Below are 2,619 nucleotides of genomic sequence, written 5' to 3' on the forward strand. Positions count from 1 at the left end.
CGGAATTTCCCCTTGTGGTTTTTAATGTGTTTTTTTTTTTTTTTTTTTTTTTATTCTGCTTACATTCAAAGGTCAACGACCGGCCGTCTCTCTAATAAGCTTTTAATGATGAACCATTTGCGTTTTCAGTGGCGAAACAGCACGAAAGCGGGTCCCTCCCTCCAGCATTTGCTTTTATTTATATGTGAGCAGCATGAGCCTTCGTGCAAGTGATCATAAATCTCTGAATGCTAACGTTCCCTTTCTGTTTTTGCCCCCCCCCACCACCCCTTCCTCAACCCTTCCCCGCCCACCACTGCAGGCGCTGCACAGATTCCAGGTACGTCCAGTCCATTACTTTTCCCTGCATCCTTTCATTGAAGTTTTCTTTTTTTTTTTTTTTGCAGCCACCCTCAATTTTTAGCCTCCATATTTTTGCTTAGCATAAAATGCCTTTCTCAGTGTTAACAGGTGCGAAACGTCCATGTCGCGATTCACCCCTGCTGGTAAGCTCGGCGCGTGCTTTCCACCTGCAGCACGGCCAACGACTGATGAAAATAAATCGGAATCTGTATTTCCTCAGGCAACAAATCAAGTCGTGCGGCCTCTCCAGCTCGGCTCCCCCCACTCTCCGCCGAGCTTTTTAATCTAATTAGCGGCGCCGGTGACAGTTATTTATATGTGCATGAATTAGACTTGAACAGCCAGCCATTTCCCACGTGACCCCTCCCGCAACCGCACTCCCCAAAACCCCTTGAGTTGATTAGAAAGAGAGCAGTCCCGCTCTCGGTCAGCCAAATGCCGGGTGGGTGGTCGGCTGTGACAACTAAATCGTCGGCTGAGGCTGGATTGCGACCGCTCTTTATTTCGACGCCCTCGACGTGTATTTTCGAGCGAGTCCGATCCAGCACTCCGTGTTGACGTTTCCCGAAGTGCTGAAACGGCGACGAGCGCGTCAACATTGGCGGGAAACACAGTTGAAGTCTTCGTGAAGTCACCGATTGAGAACAAATGAAACTTCAGGGCAAACTTTTTCCAACACGCTAATTCAAAGTCTCACCAAAGTTTTGGGAATTGAGAGCTACTTTTTGGTTAAAAATCTTATTTTTAGATTATCACAGGTGGAATGATTAATCGACAACTAATCGATTATCAAATGACTTTTTTTTTAATCGATGAATCGTTTCGATACCTTAATGGGCTGTCACTTTTTTTTTTTTTAATTCAAATGCTCTCCATTTTTGCCGATTGTCTTTGGGTTGAATCAAAATAACACAACTACTTTTACTTTGAAAAACCACAACCTACACGTTACAGACCAACCCAGTAACGGAGTCATAATTGATTGTTGTATATTTTCTGCACTTTGAATTAAATTCTTGAACAAAGGGATGGAGATTTAAACCTGCGGGGGTGGGTTGGGTGGGGGGTCCATCCAATTGATCGATTCATCAGCAAAATAAGCGACAGATTAACTCATTCCATGGCAGCGATTTTCAGACCATTTTTCGAAGGAAAAAAATGTAAAAACACATAAAGGCGTGCCTGGGATTGAAAACTGTATTCTTTAAAAAAAAAAAAAAAAAACGTGAACAAGCATCCTTAGCATTGAATGAGTTCATTGATTATTAAAATAATCGTTTGTTGCATCCCTACATGTTATTGTTTATAACGAATGGTGTTTGTCGAGGATTTCTCACAATAACGAGGCAAACAAATCACTTTATTTCAACAAATCTCTGGCACTGTTCACATTTTCAAATGGCTCGGACAAAGGCCCTCGAAAATCACCGTGACCCGCAGGCTACTTCATGCAAACGACTGAATGCCCCTTGTCCAAACTCATTCAAATGAAACTTATTTCATTCAGGGTCGTCTTTTTCACTGAGATATTTTCAAGGCCTTCTCAATGGCACTTTTGGAGAAATATAATAACAACAATAACAAAAAAAAAAAAAACCTATGAAAAAGAAAAAGGAATATTCACGGATTTCTTCATTCAGCCGTGCGGCATACAAATGAAAAGCGACCGCAGCGAGGCTTCCAGGCCAGGCGCTCGTCGCCGGTTAGATGGATTAGATACCGCTATTTCATTTATTCGTTTACTTTTTTTTTTTTTTTTTTTTTGACAAAAACAAGGCAGCAAGGCATTTACTCGACATTCCCCGAGTTTACCTGTCACTCCCGACAAGTGCGGCCGAGTTCACCGCGCGTGCTGATCAATACAAGCCAGAATGCCGGAAGGATGGAGGAGGACTGGCGCGGTGTAAGGGTTGTATGGATGAATAAGCAAACATCCATGCACCCCGGTACAGGCTCAAAGCATCTCGAATGTATTTCGAATTAAATCCCCGTATTCCACTTTACAGGATCTTTGCAACTTTTTCTCAAATCCCCAAATTCCCGATTTCTCAGAAGCCTGGAAACGAATGGTTGATGCACATGGTTGTGCGGCCTTTTTCAGATTACAAAGCATTACAAGAAGAAAACACTCGAGCGCTGTTGCGGTGTTGTATTTTTCCACTCTGTGTGTGTGTGGGAAAGGATTCCCCCGGTGCTAATCGATGGAGGTGTGTGAAGGAGGAAGTCAAATGGCAGTTTCACTAACACGCCATGACTAAAGCGACTTCCCAAAGCTCC

General features: G+C 43.3%; 1 protein-coding gene across 4 annotated transcripts in view; it reads left to right on the forward strand.

The window, feature by feature from the left end:
- The window catches only part of cadm1a (cell adhesion molecule 1a), a 226,440-nt gene that overhangs the window by 169,856 nt on the left and 53,965 nt on the right, over positions 1-2,619 (forward strand). For all 4 annotated transcript variants that reach the window (XM_019869641.1, XM_019869642.1, XM_019869643.1 and 1 more), the window contains exon 2: positions 302-319. In XM_019869641.1, coding sequence (XP_019725200.1) covers positions 302-319 — 18 coding nt within the window. The remainder of the gene's footprint in view (positions 1-301; positions 320-2,619) is intronic.

This window comes from Hippocampus comes, unplaced genomic scaffold (assembly GCF_001891065.2).
Source record: "Hippocampus comes isolate QL1 unplaced genomic scaffold, H_comes_QL1_v1.1 scaffold109, whole genome shotgun sequence".
NCBI lineage: Eukaryota > Metazoa > Chordata > Actinopteri > Syngnathiformes > Syngnathidae > Hippocampus > Hippocampus comes.